The sequence below is a fragment of the Erythrolamprus reginae genome, chromosome 6 (genome assembly GCF_031021105.1).
Source record: "Erythrolamprus reginae isolate rEryReg1 chromosome 6, rEryReg1.hap1, whole genome shotgun sequence".
NCBI lineage: Eukaryota > Metazoa > Chordata > Lepidosauria > Squamata > Dipsadidae > Erythrolamprus > Erythrolamprus reginae.
In genome coordinates this window covers 62,895,825-62,921,161 of record NC_091955.1, presented here as the reverse complement: position 1 = coordinate 62,921,161, position 25,337 = coordinate 62,895,825, and the positions used below count along the sequence as shown (strand labels likewise).

Genomic DNA, 25,337 nt, shown 5'->3' with positions numbered 1-25,337 from the left:
CAAACTTCAAAAGGCCCAGCCAACCACACCAATAGCAATGGACTGTGGGAGTTGTAGTTTCAAGGCACTGTTTGTCCTTACAGACATGCAGGCAAAAAGAAGCTACATTCAATTGCCTCTTCACATGGCTAATAATAAAGGAGCATTCACCACTCCTCTTCTATATATTTTGTTTTTTATTCAATTAAAAGACCCTTGTAATGCAAATTATACACATGTAGGCATCTATATTTACATGTTGCATATACTTACACAAAACTAAAAATTAAAACAACAAAAACTTTGCTCAGGTAAAAAATCTATGCATAGTTTTGTGCATTTTGTCTTTTGTTACCCACTAATTTGATATAAAATGGGATTTATAAAATTATTTTATATAAATGCTATATATAGAAGTTAGGTGTCCTTAGGGAAAGCCCTGTAGTAAGTGAATATTAAGTACTTACTTTGGCTGCCACTTCAGCACTGATCTCTTCTTGAGTTTCAGCCAATCTTTTTTTTGCCACTTCAGTTCTCCTATCACAGTCAGCAATAAATGATTGCAGGTGATCCATTGCCTAACATATAAATCAGAAAAGTATTATACTGACTAGAAATAAGCACGTTTTCAGAATGCAAACATTAACAGTAGAATTAAATATTAAATGTATAAATTGCTGGTTTAATTATACTTAACAAGTTTCTGGGAGATTGTAAAACAAATAAAATTGAGACCACCATTACATAAATTCTTACTTTCAAGGTAATAATCACATCAACACTTATATTCACAAATGTTCAATCAAACAGATGAGAACAATCATTTTGATCATTGAATTGCATATATCACTGATTTAGAACTGGCAAGTTAACAGAAATTAAAATTAAATTAAAATGGGAATGAAGGTTTCCTATCTCAAAGATTGAAGTTATTCAAATATCCTAAGAAATTAGATATAATTTGATGGCGTTTCAGAAAATCTATAAAAATCTGAAATCTGTATTCAATGTTTCAATTTGTGTTTGTGTGTGTGTATGGCTTTTTACTGTAGAAATGTTTTATGATTTTTATTGTACAATCTATTGGTCTTAATTTGTGCTCCACTTTTTCTGTATTTAGATGATAAAATGGGATCTGGTGTCAGTAGGAAAATGCATGCCTTCTTAACAGTACTCAGATCATGTGCAAGTTTGAAGCTCTTTAATTTCAAATGAAACATCTTTCTCACTTCAGCTTCAAATAATTGCACACTTTGCTAATAACTAAGAATGATAAGTAATAAGAAATTCTAAATTAATTCTAAATTAAATATTTTACAATAATGCACAATTTGACCACATCATTTTTTATCAGGGCAACCTGATCTACTCAGATATGGGACGGAGCACTTCCACTTTAGCCTTAAATTTATATTTACTGACAAAGAAATAAAGGGAGACTAGTATAGATTTATTTCAAGCTATTTAGCTCTAGTCAGCTAGTCAATACTCTTCTGGAATTGAACCTGGGCTACTTACATGTTAAGTAGAAGTATTAACCTCTACGCCACGGCTCTCCTTGCCTTGTCGGATATACCAGGGGAGACATTGTTTTTTATCAGAGCAACCTGGTCTACCCAAATATGAGATACCGTACTGCTTTTGCCTTTTAGCCCCAATCCAGTCGTCTTCGCAGGCAGTTGCTTTTGCAACAAACTATTTTTTTTGTTAAATTTATATTTATTGACAACTTGAAGCGACTGCCTGCGAAGGTTCCTGGATTTGGGCTGAAAGGCGAAAGCAGTATGGTGTCTCATATTTGGGTAGATCACGTTGCCCTGATAAAAAACAATCTCTCCCTGGTATAGTTGACAAGGCAAAGAGAGCCCATGGCTTAGAGGTTAATACAGCTACCTAAGATGTAAATAGCCCAGGTTTGAATCCCAGAAGGGTAATGGATAGCTAAATAGCTTGAAATAGATCTATAGTAGTCTCCCTTTATTTGTTTGTTGGTAAATATAAATTTAACACAATTTTAGCACTACCAATTCTCTTTCCACTCTTTATAATATAAAGATAATTTGGTGACAGAACATACATCAAGTTCAAAGAAAAAGTCTTGCTCTTTTGATGCAATTTCATAATCTGCTCTTAACGCCAAATCATGAACCTTCAGACATTCTCCAAGATCCATTCTCTGAAACACAAGACAACACAAAAGGAAAATTTTACAAGGAAATCCTAAATGGATATTAATTATATTCTTATTTCAATATTCAAATGGCATATCTATTGTTTAATGTAATATATTTTAAATTACTGTACAAATTTTTGTTTAAAAGTGATCAGTCACATCATTAAAAGTCCACACGTTTCAGTGACACCATACTGGAACAGTAGATCAATACACTTAAATATATTCTTCGGAGAGGGGCGGCATACAAATCTAATAAATAATAATAATAAAATAAAGAAATACAGCACTCTTGGCAGAAATTCTTCTTCCTGGGAAGAATGAGCTTTCCTTTCAGTTCTTGCATACTTTCCCTTATAAGCTAGTGTGCTTAACAAATCAAGTTACAAACCAAGTTATTTAATTTTTTATATAGTGTGGAAACATACACCCATTGTATTACTTTTTTCAATTTCAGATGCGGATTGTCACTGTCTGACAATCTGTAGGGCTGAAACAGAGTGATTGGGTCTGTGAACATGAGCCTGGTGTTTTAAGTACTACACAAAACTGGTTCTCTGAGATGCCCTGAATTAGAATGGATTGTAGTACTTTATTTTAAGAACCTATGGGGATGGGTTATACATGTAGTCCTTGACTTACAACCATTTGTTTGGTTACCGCTCAACATTACAATGGTGCTGAAAAAAATGACATATGACCAATTTCCCCACTTAATTACTATTAATTGCCACATTTATGTGATTAAAATTTGGGTACTTGGCAACCAGAATATATTTGTGACAGTTGCACTGTCTTGGGGTCATGTAATAATCATTTGTATTCTTCCCAACTGGTTTCCAACAAGCAAAGACAGATTTGCTTAATAACCGCATGATTCATTTAACAACTGCAGTGATTCGCTTAATAACTGTAACAAAAAAGAAAGTAAAGTGGGATAAAACTCACTTAACAACAGCCTCACTTAGCAATGGAAATTTTGGGCTCAATGGTGGTTGTAAGTCGAGAACTATCTGTAAAATTATAAAGTAAATTTTAAAACAAAAACATTAATACATAAAAAAATAACTTAGGAAGCTCAAACTGGGCAAGAAGCTGTTGATACAGTTCTACAAAAGAATTATTGAGCCTGTCATCTGCACCTCCAACTGTCTGGTTCAGTTCTGCAACCCAACAAGACAGACACAGACTTCAGAGGATAATTAGGACTTACAGGAAAAACAATTGCAATTAACCTGCTTTCCACTGAGGACCTAAATACTGCACGAGTCCAAAAGAGGGTTATGAAAATATTTACATACCCCTGCATCCTGGACATAAATTGTTTCAACGTCTACCCTCAAAATAACGCTATAGAACACTGCACACCAGAACAACTATACACAAGAACAGTTTTTCCATCACTCTGCTAAACAAATAATTCCCTCAACACTGTCAAACTATTCAATAAGTCTACATTACTATTAATCTTCTCATTGTTCCCATTACACATTCCTCCCACTTATGAATGCATGGCTGTAACTTTGTTGCTTGTGTTCTTATGATTTATATTCATTTTTCCCAATATGAGTTCATTGCTTATTTGTACCCTATAACTATCATTAAGTATTGTGTACCTTATGATTCTTGATGAATATATTTTGTCTTTTTATGTACACTGAGAGCATATGCACCAAAGACAAATTCTTTATTGACCACTAAAGAATTCAATTCAATTCAATTGTAAATAAATCATTGGGCTAGACTGGAGCTGGAACCAGCAGGCTGTTTGGTCTGGAGCCTGATGGAAAGGATGGTTAGTATTTATGTCTGTTTTACCATCTGGGATCATTATATGAGAGGGGCAACCATGTATGTTCTATAAATAAATCAATAAAATTATTACAAAGGTTTACAGTTTAAAATGGTTGGTACCATAACTCGGACAGGGGAGAAATGAAATATAAAATTTATATTTTATAATATAATTTAAAACCTATATGCATTTAGCTGTCATAAAAAATATATGAAGCAATTATTTATTATTATTAAATTTATATGTCACTTCTCTCACCAATGTGATTTTGGGTGCCTATATGCACCACAGATGAGACGAAAACCACTGAATTTCTCTTTCAAAACTCTCTTTAGCAACTAAGTTGTCTGATCCTTCTTCCATTGTAATTTAAGCCTGGGGCTCCAAGTTATTCTCAATTGGATTCCCCTTTATTCTCTACCACCAGTTTCTTTGATTCTTTGGCTTACTAAATAAACCACCAAAGTTTTGCCTACTTTTCTACCTCTAATGTAACTAAGAGACTATACAAAGTACTACTGGGCAGGTAAAGTGTGGACAAGAAAAAAGATAAAGAAAGTGAAAAATCCAAGTCCAGACAATTTAGAGATATGAACTATATTTTACTTGTAATCATTTGCAAAAAGGTCTTTCACAAGAAAACTGCTTAATAATTTTAGCACTGTCCATAATAAAACATCACAAATTATTAAATTATCTATGTTTACTAGCCAGTCTAATGTTAGGTAAATGGATACCAAAAAGTGGGTGATCATTCCAATATATAGATTTAAAAATGAAGACTTGTGATATGAACTGCATTAAAGAATGTATACACTTTAAAAATGTCTTATGATAAAATGATTCTATTTAAAAGACTATGCTTAATATTTATGGTTATCTGTAATATTTATTTATTTTATTTATTTATTCAATTTTTATGCCGCCCTTCTCCTTAGACTCAGGGCGGCTTACAACATGTTAGCAATAGCACTTTTTAAACAGAGCTAGGCTATTGCCCCCACAATCCGGGTCCTCATTTTACCAGAAGGATGGAATATCACAATCAAAATACTCAAGTCCAATGAACAACTCTTTTATGAGAAATTAAGACTGGTAAAAGGATAGAGAAAACAGTTTTAATTAATTGAGAGTCAATTTAATGGTTAAAGTGTTGGACTAGGAAGTAGAGGCCCAGGTTCCAGTCAACCTTCAGCCACAGAAGGTCATCAGGTGACTTTGTGTCAGTCAGTCTCTCTCAGCCCAATTACTTGAGGTGGGGAAAAATAAGATAGAGGATATAACTTCAAATAATAATAGTACAGTAATGATGAATATTAAGTGCTTTTCACTTCATTCATGCTAGAAGCATCTTCAAATTATGGACATATACCATTCAATATGTGTAAATTGGGTTATAAAGATATAGCACATATGAAAAGTACTGAAAATAAATAGGATTAAAATTAGATGACATTCATCCAGTACAGTGGTACCTCGGTTCTCGACCACAATTCGTTCCAGAAGTGTGGTCAAGAACCGATTTGGTCGAGTATCGAATTAATTTATCCCATAGGAAATAATGGAAATGGGTTTAATTGGTTTCCAGCCCCTATTTCCTTTATTTCCTATGGGATAAAGATCTGAGGTCTAAGCACTCCAAGCTGTAGTAAGGGTGGGGGCAGCTGCAATACCGGCAGTTTCGGGGGGGGGGGGGGGCTCCTTTCCTCAGTGGTTCATCTTCTTCCCTTTAAGCAGTTACACCAACTTTCTCCTTTCCGGCGGTGGCGACGGCGGCGGCTTTCCTTAGAGCAGCAGCAGCGCCGGGAATGTGACATAAGAAAGGGAAGCCACTGACGTTCCCGTCGCTGCTGCTGCTCGAAGGAAAGCCGCCGCCGCCGTCGGGAAGGAGAAAGTTGGTGTAGCTGCTTAAAGGGAACAAGACGAACCACTGAGGAAAGGAGCCCCCCCCCGAAACTGCCAGTATTGCAGCCACCCCCCCCTTCCTACAGCTTGGAGCACGACTGGGAGGCTGTTTAGTGGGCGGCCAGGATGGGCGTGTCGGATTCCGACTCCCATTCCTTCTCATCCCGTCCCCTCATTTCGGATAATAAACAAAATTTTCTGTGGCTGTTCGGTATCCGAATTTTTGTTCAGATACCGAAGCAAATTTTTGCCGAAAATTTTGTTCGGTATCCAAAATGTATGAGAACCAAAGCGTTCGAGTACCGAGGTACCACTGTATTAGGCCACATTGACAGCATTTTCTCTCACCAGCATGACTCTTCTTCTATGCATACAAGAACATCGTATGCACTGTAGCATATGTGAAATGCTCCATATTCATAGAAATGTATAGGGAAGCTCCATTTTCTTAGATTGTCCTTTCATCTTCCTACCCTGGCAATCTCCATATAGGTCAATGTTGTTCTTGACCGGGTAGCAGACACTCAGGTGCTTATGCCCAGTTTCCTGATAGCTCCTTCTCTAGTGGTGTGCTATTGGTTGTCTGGTACACTCTTTTCTATTTTTTAAAGTCTCTGCTTAACGTCTGTGCCTAGTACCTTATTTATTTTTCTCTCACCTATATTTTTGATCAATTCAAGCAGTGTACATATTAATATTCTAAAATTCAACATAGTGAAATAGGTTGGGTTGAATCACCTAGCCAACTTTAAATGCCTAAGAATTAAAACCTATGGTACCCTGGTTTGTACATCAAACTACCTTTCAAGTCACTTTCCCTCAATCCAATTTTACATGATAATTGTAAATAAAAAATAAAAGGGAGCGCTATATAAGACTGCAGACATAAGAGTTATTTGGAAGGATCCCCCCCCAATAATACACTTATGTTCTGAGGTGTTTTGACCTTCATTAAATCTTATTACGTCAGAGGTGATCAATGACAAATTTAAAAAAAACAAAACCTAATACTTATTGTTTTGCAAACCTATCCATGTTTCTGCCTATATCATTATTTTTAACCCTTTTAAATCAATGAGAACATATTAACAATAATTGGGATATCTCGCTGACTTTAGCAGAATTGTAGCATTACCAATTTAATCTAGATTCAGTGTTTACTTTGTTCAGATTCAGTGTTGTTGGGTTACTAAGATCTAGACTGAAAAGACATAGACCTAAGTCGTCCCTTTACACTCTTGGAAATTCACTCTGTGCAATCAAGCCACTAATTCTCACAGAAGAACCACCTTACCGGGCTATTGCTATAGGCAGATTTTTACTCTAAAGCAGGGGTCTCAAACTCAATTTACCCGGGGGTTGCTGGAAGTAGAGGCTGGGTGAGGCTGGGCCGCATCAGGTTTTCCACAAGAAAAGCTCTTACAAAAACATTCCAATGTTATCAAATGTCTTTATTTTTTCATCTTATTTTGTGTTAAAAATAAATTAACAAATTCATAAGAAAATAAATAAATAAATCAGTAATAAATAAAATGAAAATAATAATAATACAGCATAGAAGACTGAAGAAACCACATAAGGTTGCTGACTAGAGAAATGTAATTATCATTATTCAGATTCAAATGTCTGTGTTAACAGTTCTTTAACATTTAACTTTCTGAACACGAATGGAACATTGAACATAAACAGCTTTGAACATGGCTTCTTCTGCCTACTTCTTGCTGCTAGAGATCTGGGAGCGCTTACTCTCGCATAGCCGAGCCACATTTGGCTTAAAGTAGGAAGCAGTTGAGACCCTCAGTAGGGCATGAAGATGCTCATCAGTAAGTCTGGATCTGTACTTGGACTTATTGAAGTTCAAGGTAGAGAAGAGCTTTTCGCACAAATATGTGCTCCCAAAAAGACACACGGTCCGCTTGAACATTTGGAAAAGCTCAGGGAAGCTAGGGGGCAATTCTCTCAAAAATTGCTTGAGCTTGTCTGCTTTTCCACTCACCTCCCTGAATTTGGCTTTGAGTTCAGAGTTGCACTGCAGATCAGTGAGCACCATTTGAAGCACAGGAGGGGAATCTGGCACATCAAAGGAGAAGGGGTCTGCAAAAATTTGAAATGTGCCTCTGTGCGTCTTAAAGTCTGCAAATCTGTGATCAAATTCCTCCTGTAGCTTCAAAACGACATTCATATACTCCCCACCACTGAATGGTATGCCTGCATCCATGAGTGCCTTGCATGCTGCGAAATGGCAATGGTTTGTCTGAGGAAGCAGGGCTTTCCATAACATACGTTTTGTAGAGAATGCTCTCATGTTGTCATAGGCAGCACTGACAAGTTGCCCCTAGCCTTGTAACTTCTTGTTCAGTACATTAAGCTCATATATTGATATCAACAAAAAAAATCCAGAAGCCATTTTGGTTCACTTAGCGCAACCCCATCTTTCTCCATGAAGGTTTTCACTTCCGTTCTCAACTCAAAAAAATCTCTTCAATGTTTCCCCTGCTAAGCCAATGTACCTCAGCGAAGTAGAGTGCATCCCCATATTCTGACTCAATTTCCTCTAAAAAAGAACGAAACCTTCTGTGCTTTAAGCCCCTGGATCTGATCCTCAGCATGTCTAGTTGTGTAATGACATTTCAAATTGTATTCTTTGTGCACCACAACTTTCTCTGTGCAAATAAGACACGTTGAGATGCCCTTGTGCTTAACAAATAAATATTGCACTTCCCACTTTTCCTAAAATTGTCTGTGCTCATCACCAACCTTTCTCTTCACTGCAGGCTTTGAAAAAGAAAATGTTTGTGGCTGTGTAATATCTAATTCCACAAAAAGATTTGCTATGACTGTTGTAAAATCAGATAAAGGATTTCAACTCTCTTGAATAATGCTGTTTGCAGGCATTGTTTTCCCAGTGATATAGTACAGTGTGCTTTAAAAAAAAACTTCAATATGTATTGCCCCTGACTAAAGTAAATGGATCAGTGCTACAGATTACTGCTACTGTTTCAGTGTTTAGTGGCTAAACTTTAGCTGATGCGTCTTTTCCGCTTTTTTTTCCTGTCTCGCTGAGTAGCAATTTCCGCGGCTGCCTCCTCTTCTGAGCCCAGGATAATTGCACAAGTATGCAATAAGCCCAGCTGATGTCCCTCCTCCGAGAGCAATATACCCCATCGTGATTGGTAGGTTCATTCAGCTCTGCACTCAACACTGAAAAGTGCCATTCGTATCAAATTCGGGCCGCACTAACATTAAACTTTGATATTGAGGTGGGGGCCGCAAACTATTATCCCGAGGGCCGCAGTTGGCCTACGGGCCACGAGTTTGAGACCCCTGCTTCAAAGCCTTCTTGAGCATTGTAGGATACTAATCAATTAGTCAATAAAAGCTTGAGGCTGGCAAAAAGAGATAAAGCAATAGAACCTTAAAGATGCTGAATAGTTATAGCAAAAGCAGACTTAAAATCAGAGCCACAAGCAGTAAAAAAGCACACGTTCTGGATGGCCTTTGAAAAAAAATTATACCGTGGTCCCTCGACTTTCGCGGGTTTGACTTTCACGGAAAGCCTATACCACGTGTTTTCAAAAAATAAATAAATAAATAAAATTTTTGAAAACCCATGGTATTTTTTTAATTTTAAAAATGTATTTAAAGAAGCCATCTTTAAATAAAAGTTCCACTTCCGCCCAATCCTCCCAATCCTCCCCCTTTAATTCTCGGAGCGTTGGTATGCTCCACTTGAAGAGCCTTACTGCCACCCGCTGCCGCCAATTTTGCTGCTGCTGATTTCGCCGCTGCAGGGCCCCTCAGCTATTTGGCGGCCCACGTGTCTTCTGTTGGCTGCCATGGTGGCAGGAGGTGCAATCTGGGCAGCGGCGGCCAAGAGTCAGCCCCCTTGCAGGACCTGTCTTCTTTTGGCACCGGCGCTGCTTGGGGAGGAGCCCTCGGTAGTCACGGGTGAGCCTCCGGATCCGGAGGCACAAGACAGCCCGACGATGGGCGGCTACCCGCCTGCAGCAGCAAAGGGGGCCGACGGTTTGGGTTGGTCAGCGTCCTAACAATGACGGGCAAGCCGGAGGGATATCCTGGGAGCTGCTCCTCCACTTTCAGGATGCCACCGCCAATTTTGCTGCTGCCGATTTCAGCGCCACCGGGCCTCTCAGCTGTTTGGCGGCCCACGTGTCTGCCACCGCTGCCCAGATTGCACCTCCTGCCGCCGCTGTGACTGACAGAAGACACGTGGGCTGTGAGACAGCTGAGAGGCCCAGTGGTGGCAAGATCTGCGGCAGCAGCGGCAGCAGAGGTCACATGAGCTGCCAAACAGCTGAGGGGCCCAGCAGTGGCAAAATCGGCGGTGGCAGCAGCAGCAGTAGCAGGTATGTGCGGGCCGCCGAGTAGCTGAGATGCGCGGCCTCCACTCCAGCCTCTGCCGCCACCACCTGCGCCCTAGAGTGCAGCAAAGCCCCCAGATTGCCACCCTGTTGCCCCTGAGGGTTCTGGGGTTAAGTAAAACCAGGAATGGAGGAGGGAGGGGGAGGAAGAAAGGAAGCATCTCTACTTCGCGGAAATTCGACTTTCACGGGCTGTCTCGGAATGCATCCCCCACAAAAATCGAGGGAACACTGTATATTAACAGACTCTTAAATGAATACTTGCAATTCAGGACTTATATAAATCTGGAGGGCTGGTAAGCTATAGTTTAGCCAGAAGAATTAGATTTCAATTATTGTATGCTTCATGGTAACAAACCTATTCTATCTTGCTGTAAATCTTTAAATATTATGTACTTAAAGGCAAATTTCATCTGTGTGCATTTTTGCATGCTAACTGATTAAATAATAGGAAAATAATACATTATAGCATTAGTGATTTTTTTGCAGTTAATTAACAAGTTTCCAAATGCATGAATTAAAATTTAATTTGTTATTTATTTTTCTGCTTTTTTGCAGATGTATAATAATTTTATTCAGGATTTTTCTTAAAGTTAAAACTGGATTTCTGTTTTTCAGTTCTGTATATTATAACTGTGACCTTTAAGACCAGCAAAAGCTAATCATAATCATATAAATTATTTTATATCCCCCAATTCAGTTACATTGAAAATACTGAGTTAGACTTTTATAATAAAATTTGTCAAACAAGAACATTTACTTATTTATTGTATTTATATGCCGCTCACTCCAAACAGACTCTGAGCAGCTTACAATAGGAATAAATACAACAACAATAAAAACAGTTAAAATGTAATAATAAAAATCAGCAATAACAGTAAGTGATTCCATGCATCACTTGCAACAGTACAAAAAAAATAGCCCACAGGCAGCCAAATAGCAATTTGAAGAACAAAACATTCCTTGGAACAATTTTATCAGGTGCCATTGAAGGAAAACGGTGTGCAATGTTTCTTACAAGTTATAGCACGGGCAACTGTTTTCAGTCTATTTTAATATGAAATATTTAAAATATCAATGCAATAACCTATGACACATGCAAAATATTTCATTACTATATGAATTCTACCGCTAATAAGGTCTGGTCAATTTTAAATCATTGACTTGTTTTGTGATAAACAATTTTACCCCAAATATGAATTAATTATATTAATCTATTATTAACTATAATTAGTATTAATATTAACTCAAATAGTATAAATAAATAAATAAACAAAAGGCAATTCTGGATGTCTTCAATTCTGAATTTTAGACATTAAATCTGTTTTATTCAAAGTTATAATGTTTTCCAGCAGAAGGGAACTAAAGGGAGTAATTAAAAAATATGTTTTGCAAAGGAAACTGATAAGTGAAAATCACAGAAAAATAACTTTTAATGGAAGATTAAGCCATGGTGGCGCAGCAGGTAGAGTGCTGTACTGCAGGCCACTGAAGCTAACTGTAGATCTGTAGGTCAGCGGTTCAAATCTCATCACCGGCTCAAGGTTGACTCAGCCTTCTGAGATGGGTAAAATGAGGACCCAGATTGTGGGGGCAATATGCTGGCTCTGTTAAACAGTGCTATTACTAACATGTTGTAAGCCGCCCTGAGTCTAAGGAGAAGGGCGGCATAAAAATCGAATAAATTAAATTAAAATAAATAAATAAATAAATAAGATTAGCATGAAAAATAACAGATAGTTTTCTATACTAATACTTAGAATTATATTATTAGAGAAGTAAAACTGGTATTTATTGGTGCATCCAGGTTTTTTGTTTTTGTTAAATGCCGCATATCTATTTTTATTCCCAATTTCATCATAAAAATAATGCAACATACTGTATTTTATTAAGCAATCTGGATTCAAAGCAAAAAAGTTATACATGACTTATGTCAATTCACAGATCATACTTGTCACAAACTCTTAAAAATTAGAGTCCTTTTCTGGGTTTGGGCAACAGCTATTTACCATCTCAGAAAAATCTGTTTTTGATTTACTTTGCTCCTGATATGTCCAGTATGCATGCCCATATTTGTGCCCTATCCCAGTTTCCATTTTTTAAATCTAGATTGCTGCAAATCTCTATACCTTAATTTTATAATATAAATACACAATCAAAAATAAGATGAATTAGTTTGAGTACTTCTGCAGAGATAAATATGTATCTTAACTTACAATTTAATATTATGGCTATAATATTATGAATAAAGAATACGCACTGTTCCTGAGAGGACATCATGAGGGCAACAGTTGAGAAGATGACTTTTGCACACTCTGTCATCACTGAATTTAATTCGCTGACGTGTAGTATCTCCTGCAACATAGAAATATAAGTTTTCAATTAGAGAATCATGTAATCTTGTATAAAGCATTCATATTTCTCATATATTTTTACTTCTGTTCAAAAGAATATTCTGCTTTTCACAAAAGGAAAAATATTAAGACTATATCATTTCAACTTCCGCAATGGATGCAAGTTTCTAATTCTATACTAGGTGAAAATTCATTGCTTCTAAAACAGATTTATGAGAGGCATAAATTAACATTCCTAGTAAAATTGATTATTTTACCATCAACAGCCTTCAAAACATTTATACATTTTCTGATGTTTACTGAATTCCTGCTGTCAATTCTTCAAGATCTAACCTGTAGCACTGATCCATTTACTTTAGTCAGGGGCAATACATATTGAAGGTTTTTTTAAAAGCACACTGTACTATATCAATGGGAAAACAATGCCTGCAAACAGCATTATTCAAGAGAGTTGAAATCCTTTATCTGACTATATAACAGTCATAGCAAATCTTTTTTGCCTCAGCTGCCAAAACAGCTCCATGTGCACGCACACCCATAATAAAATGCCCTCCCCTATGCATGCACACAACCTCCCCCCCTTTTAGGAAAGCCTTGCCGGCTGCAGAAAAAATGGGCCAAAGTGTATGAGGCCTGGCTGCAATTGTCCAAAGCTGAAGAAGTTCCTGAAGACCTCTGACAGCGAAAAGGAGGCTGGGGAGATTCACACAACTGAACATTTGGTTGGTCCATTGGGACATTTTTCGCCATTCCCAGGCTTTATGAGGGTTTCCTAAAGCCTGGGGAGAGCGAAAATGGCTGAAAAGAAGGCTGAAAATCAGCTGCCCAGTGTGTGTATGCGCGCTGGAACTGACATAGGGCAACATCTTGTGTGCCCTCAGATATGGCTCTGAGTGCCACCTGTGGCACGCGGGCGATAGGTTCGCCATCATTGCTAAATAACATCTTAAAGATAAATTGAAACTTTTATAAACAAGTTTGGAAAAGTTTTATCCAAATGATATGCAAAACACTGGCTACTGATTTATTGCAGGTTCCCCCCCCCCTAAGACAATGGGCAGCAGAGTATTCACTGTCTCAGAATTGAAAAAGATAGTTCCATAAAATGTATTTTCAGTCTAAAGATGCAGAACCAGATACAATCCTTGTATTTCCAGGGTTTTTAAAAATTGATTTTAAATTATGATTATATAAAATGAAAACCTACTGGTGAATTACTGAAGCAGAATATCACTGCTGGGAAAAAACCCCCAAGAGTTTTGAAACTTTATCTCAACACTATTCATTTCAAAAAGGGAAAAGGTTTAACATAAAAAAAAATTAGCCACTATCCTATTCCCATAAACGTGGAAGAATTTAAGCCTATGCAACAATTCTACACTTCAAAATTCTAATCTAACCAGCCTATTATGCAATTTCAAAATAACTACTTGCCCTAAAAAAGAACTATGATGTAACATTTTCAGATGGGCTGTACTCTGCTCAAGTATTTGTTTCTGATATCAATGTTTATCAAAGTTAGTCAAATAAGCAATTCAAGCTTCAGAGTAGTTCAACAATAGGTTTTCAGAAGCTGGGTTTTTAGATTTAGTAATTTTATACTAATGAAAATTTAGAATTGTCTTTAAAATCCACACCTACTACTGCAGAAAATGAGGAACTGGGATATTTTCCCACCAGTTTTCCTCTCTTTTTAAAGACACAAATTGTTGGTTCCACATTAACACATCTGAAAAGTTAGCAATAACTCACGGCTCGGCGAATGCGGGGCCTTTCTGACACTCCCTTGCAGAATGAAGTAGGCAGGCATAGATACATTGAACCTTTATAAATAAAACAAGGGGCTATATTGTTCAGTTTGTATATAATAAACTCTGCCAGCATTTTAATTACAGTGTCTAGAAATACATTGTGAAGGTAAAGAGTAATTGGAAACCTGAAGTATTTGTGCCTGATAGCAATGAGTCAAGGGAGATTTTGTTAGGAAAAGTTACCTAAATTATAGCTGGAAAATATTCTGATTACTAGGCCCCAATGTCCTGTTTATGTTCCACTTTAAACAACCTAGGAATCTGCTTAAAAATGTTATCCCAGTACCTAGAATTTCAAATGTATTTCCAGCCTTGTTTAAAACGCTTTTCATTTTAAAAACCCATTTGTTTCCAGATAAAACCTATCTCAAAATGCAAAATCAATATTAAAATATACTTGCATGGATTATCAATTTTTAAACATTTTAAAATACAAATTTTGAAAAAGAGAATTATTCATCAATATTGAATAACAATGGTAACTGAAAGAGAAATGAGAATTAACATTTTCTTTTTATTGTTGTATATTCTGTTGACAATTCTTACAATTGTCACAATGAATGTATATGAACAAATTTAGTGTTCTTCAGAAACTGTAAGTTTCTTTAAAAAGTAATGTCTGGCCCAAACCATATTTCATTACTTCATAAATATGGAAGCAACTACTGTATATACTACTTGCATCTCATTTTTAAAAATCCTATGAAGTCAATTCCTATATTACTTTTTATTTTACAACATAATTTCATGATAATAACAATTAGCTGCCTAAAGCATGTGTTTTCCACCAAATGATAATTTAGAGGAATCTGGAAATACTCATCCAATTTCATGTTTATTACCAATACATATAAGTAAATAGTAAATCTGCCTACAATACATACATTTATACATTTAACTACATATTTTCTAGAAAAATAAACTAAAAGTGTGCATATTTTTTCAGGTAACATTCTATTGTTGTAAGCATTCAACTATTTGAATACATAAAGATATACTGTATTTTTCGGAGTACAAGATATACCATAATTTTTGGAGTATAAACATGTGTCACGTTTTTGCCCTCACAGGTCCCCAGAAGCACTCTGCAGCCCTTCGCACAGCCTAATTTTGGGCTCCCAAGCCCTCCATGCATTGCATTTTCACCGTCCCTGCCCCTCCCCACAGAAGAACAAAGCATGTCCTCATTTTGGAAAAACGGGTGTGTTTTTGAGCTCCCAATTCCTCCACATATTGCGTTTTTCCCTTCCACGACTACCAGGAGCATTATGCAGGCCAAAAAGGGGCATGTTTTTGGTGAAAATGGGATGTGCAAAGCACTGCAGAGCGCTTCTGAGGACCTAGGAAGGCGAAAATGCGACATGCCAAAAAAACCAGGTCCGTTTTTCGCAAAAATGGACCGTGTGGAGATCTGCAGAGTGCTTCTGGGGGGCTAGGAGGGCAAAACCATAACTCACGGAGGGCTTGGGAGTCCAAAACCGGGCCATTTTTGGGGAAAACGAAACGTGTGGAGTCCTGCAGAGTGTTTCTGGGAGTTGGAAAGGGCGAAAACAAAATTCACAAAGGCTAAAAACTATTTTTTCTTGTTTTCCTCCTGTAAATTTAGGTGCGTCTTAGTCTGGTGCGTCTTGTACCTCAAAAATATGGTATGTTTAACTTTCTCAATTTGATAATTGGTTTCATATAAATTATTATTTTCTATTAATTTCACTTACTATAAGTATAATGAACTTCACTGTTTGCCTGTGTCTCTGCAGGTGGCAGCATCTCCTTGCATGGCTCTTTCCTCTGGTCTGATTCTCAAATATTTCCAAGGAAAACAATGACGAGAAAGGGAAGTATCTGTTCCCCCTCCCTCGCCAAACTTTGTGTGTAGGCATAACATTCTACAAAGCTCCTTAATCTGCGGCTGCTGGCTCCCTCATTCTGTGCTTTTTATATACATACTGACATATCCACCATGGCTGGAAGCACCATTTCCCCTTCCCAAAACTCTACTTCCAAGGAAAGAAGAGCGTTGGGGTGGCACTGGACTTTTCTCTCGCCCTGGCTCCTCTTAGCATCAACTTTTCTCCTGTAAGCCTGCAGGACATTTCTCTGCTTGAGTTCTGCCACTTGGTTCTTGGAAAGATCCTTGGAGAGCCAAAAGGGGGGGGGGGGGGTCCCATTTGCCTTCTCCCCAAAACTACTCCATGGGCACTGCCATTTCTGCAGCAGGATACTCCCACTTTGCGTTGGCCTTCCAAAGGGTACTGTAGCAACAGCTATCCACATTTTTTTTACCTTTATCCATGTGGGTTGGGACAAAATAATGTTAAAATAAAATTGTGGATAGCTTCTGCTACAGTACCATTCAGAAGACAGTGCAAGGTGTGCATTGCTTGGTCTCCTGCTGCTTTTGTGTCCACAATCGATGGCAAAAGCATCCATGCTTGCTGGAGGTGGTGGCCTGAACAGCACCTATGAGGCACCTGTTCTGTGGACGGAACTGCCTGCTGTGACTGTCACTGTTAGGTAAGGAGGGTGCGAGGCGTGTAGAGTGCATTGCTCGACCTCCGGCTTCTTTTGCAGCCACATCTGGCTAGAAAAATGGCTGTGCTTGCTGGAGACGGCCACCTGAATGGTACCCATAAGGAAGCTGTTCTGTGGGTGGAACTGCCTACTATGACTGTCACTGTTAGGTAAGGAGGGTGTGAAATGTGTAGGATGCATTGCTTGGCCTCCAGCTTTTTTGCAGCCAATTGCAGCTGCAATTGGCTGCAAAAGTGGTTATGCTCGCTGGAGGTGGCGGCCTGAGCAGCATCTGTGAAACAGCTGTTTCCTGAATGGTGGGCTGGCCTGCTGTAACCCTTCGTGAAGCTGGCACAAGGGGCCACTCACGCCCTGCTTCATACTGGTATGTAAGACCTCCAAAATAAGGCCAAGTGCTTATTTTGGGTTCAAAAAAATATATAAGACAGTGTCTTATTTTTGGGAAAACATGGTATTACACTATAATATTTTAATCTGGTATACCTATTACAGATAGTGTAAGAAGGGTGTCTATAAAGACCACATGCATGTCCACACTTAGCTATTTCAATAATTATAGATTGAGGTTTCTCTATTTGTGGAACAGAAATAATCTATAAAACCCAAGAAAGTTTTCATTTTTTGATAACTGTCCAGATTACTGCTTCCCCTACCATGGAAAAAGCAAATATGACTCTTGCTCTCTCTGTGTGTGTTAATCAAATAGACTTTAATTCTTCTTGGAACTACACTTAAATGATTACTTGCAAAACCAATTATACAAATCTCTCAAATCCCTACTTTAGCAGAAACTATGTTTCAAAATAGGGCATAAAATATTTCAGAAAAAAGCACCAATTGTTTAAAAAGAAATAACCGATTACACAGGTGGTGACTTTTTATATCTGATGAACAAGAACATTTTTTTGTTCATATAATTGTGTATGCATCACTGCGTACAGAATAACAAATAGGTAGAATTAGTCTATTCATGTAGTGGAAAGATTATACGTGGCATTTGGTACTTATGCAGATATTAAAACTTGTTTAGCCACTTTGAATATTTATTACAAAACTATGCTAAACTATTATTAAGAACATAAGAAGAGCCATGCTGAATCAGGCCAAAGCCCATCGAGTCCAGCATTCTGTGTCACACAGTGGCTCACCAATTATCCATGGGGATCTTGAGCAGAAAGAGAAGGCAAGACCCTCCCTTTCCCTTGACCCCTAACAAATGGTACTCAAGGGAATCCTGCCTGCCTCAACCAACATAGAGGCAGCACTTGGACATCCGTTTCAATAACCACCTATATGCTTGGCATCCATGAATCTGTCTAATCCTGCCTTGAAGCTATCAAGGCTGACAGCTGTCACGACCTCTTCTGGAAGTGAATTCCATAAACCAACGACCCTCTGGGTGAAGAAATATTTCCCTTGATTTGTCCTCACTTTCTTACCTATGAGCTTTAGGGAGTGCCCCTTTATCCTAGTATTGTGTGATAGAGAAAATATTTTTTCTCTATCCACCTTTTCTATCCCATGCATGATTTTATACACTTCGATCAAGTCACCCCTTAAACGCTATCTTTAAAGGCTGAAGAGACCAAGTCGTTGTAACCTGGTATCATAAGGGAGGTGCTCCATTTCCTTTATCATTCTTGTTGCCCTTTTTTGCACCTTTTCCAGTTCCATTATATCCTTCTTGAGGTGCGGTGTCCAGAACTGTACACAGTATTCCAAGTGTGATCTCACCATCGATTTGTACAGAGGCAATACAACACTTGCTGACCTATTTTCAATTCCCTTCCTAATCATGCCAAGCATGGAATTTGCTTTTTTTACTGTTGCTGCGCACTGGGTTGACATCTTCATTGAGCTGTCCACCAAAACCCCAAGATCCCTTTCTTGGGTTGTCTTGGAATGTTTTGTCCCCATCAGTTGGTAGGTATAATTGGGGTTCTTTGCCCCAATGTGCATAACTTTGCACTTGTTTAGGTTAAAATGCATTTGCCACTTTGTTGCCCAATCACTCAATTTCGAGAGATCCTTCTGGAGCTTCCGACAATCAGTTTCTTTCACTACCCGGAACAATTTAATGTCGTCAGCAAACTTTGCTACCTCACTATTTACTTCTACATCCAGATCATTAATGAATAAATTAAAAAGTAAAGGTCCCAAAACTGAACCTTGGGGTACACCACTTCTTACTTCTTTCCATCCAAAGAATTGTCCATTTATTGCCACCCTTTGCTTCCTACAATTTAGCCAGTTACCAATCTAGGACAAGACCTGTCCTCTAACATTAAATAAATAATCACTCATAATGTTTGTTCTGGGTAATTGATCGTATCAATACTGCATTTAAAACGCAGTATTTCAACTGCTTTCAACACAAATAATTTCTCTTTTCTTTATTTGGTAAAACTGGACAGTTTTCTCCGAGCCACAATTTGGTAAATTATGTTTTCTACAGAAAATCCTCATTATATGCAGCAGTTGATTTTAGTAAACCTTTTAAGAAAGAATCACTACAATGGTTCCAACCATTATATTTGTCTGTCAACTTTGTTGTACAAATATAGAAATTATATTTGCATTTACTATGTAACCATTCCTAAGCACATTCTCCTTGCATGGTGAGTTTTTTTGTCAACTTTTACTTACAGTAATTTTAGTGTGGTTTTTGTCTGGAAGGGAGGAATGTGATTCTGGAGCACAACTCACTAAAAGAGATACTGACCAATTTGGTGGGATTGTTATTTCTACAGTTTTTAGCAACATCATAAACCATCTACATAGTTTTATAGTCACTTGATACAATGTCATAAAAAGAAGCAGTAATGTACAGTATTTATGACAGTTTATCTGCATGAGTCCAAATCTTAATTCACACCATTATAATAATCTGAGCTAATGAAATAACACAAGAATATGGATAGCTTGATGAGCAGCACTTCTATTTAAAAAAAGGTGGAGAAAAACCATTGCTTTCCAGGTATAGTTGAACTACAATTGTCATTTACTCTGGGGTTGTATGGTTGTATTTCTATTTCAGCAATGTATGGATACTTATAGGTTCTGTTTCGTAACTCAATGTATCTCTGCCTATAGCTCTTTAAGCATTCATCTATGAGAGAGTTATATACACTGCGCGCAAAATTAGGTGAGAAAACTGAATACTTAGTGCAGGGATTGGCAACCTTAAACAGTCAAGAGCTATTTGGACCCATTTCCCACAGAAAACACTGGGAGCCACAAAATCTGGGTGGGCATGGCCAACTCAAGGGCACCCCAACCCACTCACATGACCCCAACCACACCTACACAGGTTTTGTGGCTCCCAGTGTTTTCTGTGAGAAATCTCTCTCTCTCTCTCCTCCATTTCTGTTCTTTTCCCCCGCTCCCTATCTCCTCTTTCTTTTCTCACCCCCTTCTCTCACATTTCTCCCTCCCTCTCCCTTCTCTTTTGTTTCTTTTTCTCCCATCATTTTCTCATCTCTCTCTCTCATCTTTACTCTCATTTCTCTCTCTCCTTCTCAATTTTTTTTCTTTTTCTTTCCTTTTCTTTCCTTTCCCTTTTCAGCTGTCATTCTCTCCCTCCTGCTCCCTCTCACTCTTCTTGCTCTCAATTGTTTTTTTCCTCTCTCATTCTCTCCGTCATTTCTTTTCTCTTTCTCCTTTTCTCTCATTCTCTCTCTCATTTGTTTTTTTTCTTCCCCCTTTCTCTCCCTCCCCTTCTCATTTCCCTTTCTCTTTCTGTCCACTTCTCTCATTTCTCTCTCCCTCTCCCTTTCTCTCTCATTTGTTTTTCTTTTCCCCCTCTCTCATTCTCTCCCCTCACTATTTTCTCATTTCTATCTCTTTTTCTCCCTCCCTCTTGTGTGCGCATACAAGCGGAATACCCTCACACACACACACACACACACACACACACACTAACTGCCAAAGATTGAGAAGAATCAAATATGAAGCTACTGTCATATTCCAGAACTGCAACCTACCTGGAGTGCCCAGAAGTACAAGGTGCTCAGTGCTCAGATACATTGTCCAAGGTAAGGAAGGCTGAATCTTGACCATGACTGAATAAGACATATAAGTTAAAAAGCCAAGACTAAGCCAAGAAATATCTGAAGACAGATTTTATAAAGGTTTTATGGACTGATGAGAGAGACTCTTGACAGACTACTTGCGTGGGCCTGTGGCTGGATCACTAACAGGCACAGAGCTCCACTTTGAGCAAGACACAAGCAGGTTGAAGATGTGGTACTGGTATGAGCTGGTATTATTAAAGATGAGCTAGTTGGAGCTTTCTGGGTTGAAGATGGACTCAAAATCAACTCCCAAAACCAGTTTTTAGAAGATACTTTCTTCACACAGTGGTACAGGAAAAAGTCTGCATCTTTCAAGAAGACTATGACTTTTATGCAGGACAATACTCCATCACATGCATCGAAGTTCTGCACTGCATGGTAGCTAGTAAAGGCTTTAAGATGAAAGAATAATGGCGTGCCCCCTTCCTCACCTGACCTAAACCTTATTGAGAACTTGTGGGCCCTTCTTAAACGGGAGACTTACAGTGAAAGAAAAAAGTACACCCCTTTGAACAGTGTCTGGAAGGCTGTGGTTGCTGCTGCACAAAAAAATAATAAAACAGATCAAGAAATGAGGGTGGGTATATTGTTTTTTAAATTTCAGAAATGTTTATTTGTAAATTTTGAGTTACGGTATTTATTATTCTTTTTAACAGATGAAAATTAATGAGTGAGATGAGCAAACATTCATTTAGTTTCATAATAATGCTGCAAACTAATAGTTGCCCAATAATTGTGCACACATATTCTGCTAAGAAATCCAAAACTCACTTTTACTTTCTTAAATATTTAGGTTTGAGATGGGTGAAATGCTCCTGGTTCAGGCAAGGAGCTGTTGCTGGTTGCTCGCCACACCAGGAGCAATGGCTGGCCGGCCATGCCCCCGAACTGATCTGGTCCCTGCACCGCTGCCGTCCAATCGCCCCCGCACCACTTTTCCTTTTTTTTAAAAAAAGGACACTTTTCCTGCCACTTATCTCTTTCGACTCATCCAAGTTTTTCCCCTTTGCCACATGGGCATAGGTACTTGTTTTGCTGATACCTCACCTGGCCTCCTTGTTCATTTAATTGGGTAACCTTTTTTTGGCTTTTAGACAATAGTAAATTGGGGTTTTTTAAAGGATTTTTTTTATTAGACGTAGCCATTTAAAGCGCTTGCAGCCTGGCTAACCACCCCCTCCCCCTCCCCCAGCCTTCAGCTGGCTTACTTTTACTCTTTGGACTTAATCCTGAGTCGCTGGTTACAATGCCTGCCTTGCTTTGTCTGGATTGCAACCTGCAATCCATCTCCTTGCAAGCAACTGTGCAATCGATCTCCTTGGAGAGCAACTGAATCTGCCTGCCTTGTTCCTTCAATTGTTCAAGTAAATTTTTTTTTGCTTTAAAAAATAGTAAATTGGGGTTTTTTCCCTCAGGTTTTTTTAGGAATTTTTTTTTATTAGACATAAGCATTTACAGCTTTTGCATTGCTGCTTAGGCAAGGGGTTGGACTTGCTGACCTTGTATACTAAGAAAACATTTTGTAAAAGCAAAAAAAAGTTCATTTGACATGAACTTTGAAACTACACAAATACTGATTCAATAATAAAGGACTTCCAGAACCTCTATTTTATGTTAATGAGTAGTTTCTGTTGTTTGTGTTGTTCTAAATCAGTACTCAATCTGCGGTCCCTGGAACACTGAGAGCCATAATGTCATCACAGGAGATCCCTGAAGAAATTTTATGATTTAAATCTTTAGTTAATTTTTGGGGGTCCATGCCCATAGGCTGTGGGCCACCAAAGGTATTTAAAGGGGGGCTGTGTTAAAGAAAAGGTTCAGAATTAATTTTTTTTGAGAATTTGATTAATCAAACTTATGCCAAATCACATCAAACTTGATAGCAGAAAATACGACTTCAGTAACAGAATCATTAATGCTGGGAATTACACCTGACTCTGGTTTCTTCCCCAAACCTCCAAAACTTTATCCTTTTTTGGGGGGTCTACTGTTGACCTCACCCCATTGCTAAGAGGTCTTTAAGGGGCGTGCATAAACGCACCAGCATGTTTACTGTCCCTGTCCTAATGTTCCTTTTTATTTGTATCAATTTCATGTATTCATAGTTGTGTTTATACTTATATCTGTTATCTAATACATGCTTGACAAAATAAAAAAGATTCACAGGTCTAAATCATAAAAAACTTTTGACACTTGAACTAATTCTCACATGGTGACTTCCTATATCTTCTCCCTAGGAATCCTACACTTTTAAAGCTAATTCCAAGGTTTGAATACTAGCTCACTTCGTCCTGCCTTTTGAGCCAAGTCATATAGCTTATTCATTTCAGGGCCCTGAAGATTCCTGACATTGATTTTTAAAACTGCTTTTTCTGATGTGCAAATCTGAGATATCTGTCTTACCATCTTCAATCCTTATACCATTTCCCTCAGCGATAGATCCTTTCAGACCATTTTGTGGGACAATGTTGGACTCAACAATGGCCTTCCACAAGGTTCTGTACTGGCATCCACACTGTTCAAACTTTATATCAGATATGCCAGCAACAAGATTTGGATATGCAGATGACCTAGCCCTTGCAGCGCAAGATAAACACTTGGAGATTTTGGACTGCCTCCTCTCTGAGGATCTGAAATCTTTGGGAAAATTCTTTGCTCACTCGAGATTCATACCAAGTGTCAGCAAAACAGTGTCCACTGTTTCCATCTCAATAACAAACTCACCAATGCCACCCCAAAGCCTACCTGAATAACAACTTATTCCCTATGATCCTCAGCCCAAATACCTCAGAATAACTTTGGATTGGAGCCTCTTCTATAAGAAACACCTAGAGAACATGTCCACTAAAATCAATACCTGGAACAACTTATTCCAGAAATTAAGAGGAATAATAATAATAATAATAATAATAATAATAATAATAATAATAATAATTTATTAGATTTGTATGCCGCCCCTCTCCGAAGACTCGGGGTGGCTCACAAAAACGACAAAAACAATATTATAATGGTACAAATCTAATATTAAAAAACTAAAAACCCTATGATACTTAAAAAACAAACAGCACATACATACCAAACATAAATTATAATAAGCCTGGGGGAAAGATCTTAAGTCTTAAGTAGTTTACGGAAGACAAGGAGGGTGGGAAGCCTCAGCCTCTACTCTCAGTACATCAGCACTAGTGTTGGTCTACTCCACAGCTGAATACTGCACTCGTGTTTGGCTTAATAGCTGCCACACTAGCAAGATTGATGCTAAACTAAATGATTCAATGAGGATCATAGTAGTTGCATAAAATCTATTCTTACTTGTGGCTCCCCATTTTGAGCCACATTGCACTACCAACTCTATGAAGGCAGGAAGCCTTAGTGAAGGGATACAACAAAATTTTGAGAAACCCATTTCTTCCTGTGCACACTGATCTTCATCTATCAATTGGCAGGCTTAAATCCAGGAAGCTCCCTCTGACAGTTGTTCAACGTTTAACAACTTTGACATCAATACGCAATGAAAAGTCAAATGGGTTGCTGAACACCCAGATACAGGCAATTATATGGATGACCCTACACAAAAGGTACCAGGTTTTGACCTTCCTCGCCAGCATTGGTCACCTCTCAATAGGATCCATATGCCAGTGATTTTCAACCTTTTTTGAGCCGCGGCATTTTTTATATTTACAAAATCCTGGGGCACACCACCAACCAAAATGACACAAAATGACACTCTAAAACACTCTCCTCTCTTTTTCCATCCCCTCTCCCCCCCCCTTGTGTGTGTGTGTACACACTCTTGAACCATTTCCAAAAACAAGTGAGGGCTGGGTTTTCTCTCTCTCTTATTCTTTCCAAAAACAGGTGAGGGCTGGGGTTTTTCTCTCTTATTCTTTGGGTGCTTTTTATCATATGCTTTAAATCAAGAGTCACTTCTCTCTCTTTCCTATCTGCATCAATCATTTTCTCATTTCTCTTTTTTTCTCCCCTTTTTGCTCTCATTCCTGTCTCTCTCTCTCCCTTCCTCTCCTTCTCTCTCTCTCTCTTTCTTGCTTTCTTTCTCTCTCCTTCTCTCTCCCACTCTCTTTTTCTCTCTCTCTCGCTTTCTTTCTTTCTCTCTCTCACTTTCTCTCTTGTACAGCACGCTGGCAACAGCGGCATCAGGGCAGTCGGCTGCGAGCAGGAGCTCCAGGGCAGAGGCATCAACGGCGGTGGATGGATGTGTTGCTGGACGCCGTACATGCTGGTGCTGCGCTAGGCATGGGCACGGAGCTGGCATCTCTGTCCTAACCCAGCCAGCGGGCCAGTGCCAGCCCCACGCCCATGCCCGGTGCCACTG

At 38.4% G+C, this 25,337-nt stretch overlaps 1 protein-coding gene across 5 annotated transcripts in view; it reads right to left on the bottom strand.

Moving 5' to 3' along the window:
- Nucleotides 1-25,337, bottom strand: part of LUC7L2 (LUC7 like 2, pre-mRNA splicing factor) — a 53,520-nt gene that overhangs the window by 17,719 nt on the left and 10,464 nt on the right. For 2 of the 5 annotated variants that reach the window (XM_070756014.1, XM_070756015.1), the window contains exons 2-5: nucleotides 14,341-14,411; nucleotides 12,495-12,589; nucleotides 2,057-2,155; nucleotides 447-557 (exon numbers count right to left, since the gene is read on the bottom strand). In XM_070756014.1, coding sequence (XP_070612115.1) covers nucleotides 447-557; nucleotides 2,057-2,155; nucleotides 12,495-12,589; nucleotides 14,341-14,398 — 363 coding nt within the window. In that variant the 5' untranslated portion in view covers nucleotides 14,399-14,411. Of the gene's footprint in view, nucleotides 1-446; nucleotides 558-2,056; nucleotides 2,156-3,100; nucleotides 3,166-12,494; nucleotides 12,590-14,340; nucleotides 14,412-25,337 lie in introns of all 5 variants that reach the window. The other 3 variants (XM_070756017.1, XM_070756016.1, XM_070756013.1) reach the window with 3 other exon arrangements.